At 48.5% G+C, this 2,339-nt stretch overlaps 1 protein-coding gene across 1 annotated transcript in view; it reads right to left on the minus strand.

Annotated features, from left to right (window-relative positions):
- Positions 1 to 727: 727 nt before the first annotated feature.
- Tomm22 (translocase of outer mitochondrial membrane 22 homolog (yeast)) overlaps positions 728 to 2,339 on the minus strand; it is a 17,402-nt gene continuing 15,790 nt past the window's right edge. The window contains exons 2-4 of the mRNA XM_013024790.1: positions 2,141 to 2,259; positions 1,619 to 1,736; positions 728 to 1,388 (exon numbers count right to left, since the gene is read on the minus strand). Of these exons, the coding sequence (XP_012880244.1) occupies positions 1,314 to 1,388; positions 1,619 to 1,736; positions 2,141 to 2,259 (312 nt within the window). The 3' untranslated portion in view covers positions 728 to 1,313. The remainder of the gene's footprint in view (positions 1,389 to 1,618; positions 1,737 to 2,140; positions 2,260 to 2,339) is intronic.

Below are 2,339 nucleotides of genomic sequence, written 5' to 3' on the forward strand. Positions count from 1 at the left end.
CCCTCAGCTCTTCAGCTCAAGGCTAGCGCTCTACCACTTGAGCCACAGTGCCACTTCTGGCTTTTTTCTTTTTGCTTATGTGGTGCTGAGGAATTGAAGCCAGGGCCCTCGAGCATACAAGGCAAGCGCTCTACCACTGAGCCACCTTCCCAGCCCCCTAAACTAGTACTTTCTGTAAATAGTTTATATAAAATGTACAATGTCATTAAGACTACACATTGCACAGTTCAGTCTTTTGCTGTTGACTCTCAAAGTGACTGATCACTTAAATTTGAGGCAAAGATGGCTATTTAAAGGTTCTTGGCCAAAAATAATTTTTTTTTTTTTGGTTGGTCATGGGGCTTGAACTCGGCCTGGGCACTGTCACTGAGCTCTTCAGCTCTACTACTTGAGCCACAGCACCATTTCCGGTTTTCTGAGTGGTATATTGGAGTTAATAGTCTCATGGACTTTTCCTGCCTGCGCTGGCTTTGAACCACGATCCTCAGATCTCAGCCTCCTGAGTAGTTAGGATTACAGGCGTGAGCCACTGGCGCCTGGCCAAAAGTAATTTTTTATCATTAGGTGCTAGCTTAGGCAAGAGGAAATGCAACAGGCCTTTAGTTTTCTAAAGTAGTCTCAGTAATTTTGGAGTACTTACCACAAGCACATGGGTAACACTTTCAGGTGGAATCATTTTTTTTTAATATTTAAATACAAAAAGTGAGCACTGACTTTTTTTTTTTTAAACATACAGACATCACACACACACACACACATAGGTCTAATAGCCAAAATGTAGAGAGGAAATGAGCTCCTGCTCTGTCCTCCACAGTCCCCATCATCCCTACTTATGGCTAAGGCTTCAGCAAGCCTTGCTCCTCTCCAACAGATCTCTGGTGGCTACTCTATACTACTACTTCAATGCATTTTGTCAGTTTTGTATTGTGTGCATGTTCATCCCTGACATCTCCATCTTAAAAAAAAAAAAAAGAAAAAAAAAAGAGCCAGGAGTGCTGCTTTCCCACTGGCCTTAGTTTCTACCCCACACTGGGTAGTGAGGAGAGCAATTTACTGAAAGGGATGAGAGCCAGTGCTGGAATAACCATCCACATGGCTGCACTATCAGAATGAGGACAGCGTGGAGGGCATAGTTGCAAGTTGGGAGTCTTTCCTTGAGACAATGAGGTCTGGAGAATTTTCCCCAACAGGTTTGGATAGATCATTGTGCCAAAATTTAAAAGAAGGAAAAAGAAATCCAAATAATCAGCAGTTCAAACACAACTGAATCTCAAAGTTCTCCCACCTAGACTTCTCAAATATAGCATAACAATCTAGATTTTTCCAGGAAGTGAAGGTAGGGCTCCTGGCATTCCTCCTGACAGCCCTGTGTTAGGCCCTAGAAGTATCTGGAAAAGAAAAAACGAGAGAGAGGAGTTAAGACACTGTACTGGTCTGTAAGTTTCATTTTCATACCTGATGGGGGTACACAAAAATTTACAACAAAGCAGAGCAGCTGGCCTCTAAGAGTCTGGGCCTAATTCCACTCCCAGCCACACCTATGTCCCATCTATGCGGGTATTAGAGACGTAACTTTTGTCTCCACTGCTGGGAAAAGCCCAGCAGAGCCTGGGCTCACCTGCCGCTGCTGCAGCTGCTGCTGTTGCTCCATTTGCAACTTTTCCGTCTCGAAGACAACAGGAAGAACCAGGATCATAAAGGAAGTGGTCCCAATCCACAAGGCTGCCCTGGAAAATCTGCAGAGGGGTACGGGGAGCCGGGAGAGACGGAAACAAAATCAGACCAAAACAAGACAGCCACGCCAGGAGGGAACCGATAACGGAATCTCCGGAGTACACACGCCAATGTCTTTGATCAGTATATTCTCAGCACTCCTTGGGCCACTCCTAACCAGAAACGGCGGGGGCAGCTCTGGGAGCCCGCGCGGTAGCAGTGCGCCAGTCTGCCGAGTTCTTACAAAGCGGCTCAGGCAGCGGTCATCTCAGATACGCTGAAATGACCTGGAATCTCCACTTTCGGAAGAGGAAATCGAAAGGTTACTACGATCAGCCCAAGGTCACTCAAGCCTGGGACTGCAGCTTCCAGAGCCCGTGGTCCTTCGGTCACCCGTGCACACGGCGACCTCGCCCTCGTCCCTTACCTGTACATTTTCTGAGCCACAAAGAGGGAGAGGTCAAAGGTGGCTCCGGCCGCGGACCGGATCCTCTCTGGGAACATCTCCGTCAGACCCCACAGTCTCTCCGCCAGGGTCTCGTCTAGCTGCGGTAGAGGAGGCGAGAGTCAGGGCCCAGGCGGCGGGATCCTCCCCGAGCGCCGCCGGGGGCCCCCGGGCCCCAGGG

Source organism: Dipodomys ordii, unplaced genomic scaffold (assembly GCF_000151885.1).
Source record: "Dipodomys ordii isolate 6190 unplaced genomic scaffold, Dord_2.0 Scaffold79, whole genome shotgun sequence".
Taxonomy (NCBI): Eukaryota; Metazoa; Chordata; class Mammalia; order Rodentia; family Heteromyidae; genus Dipodomys; species Dipodomys ordii.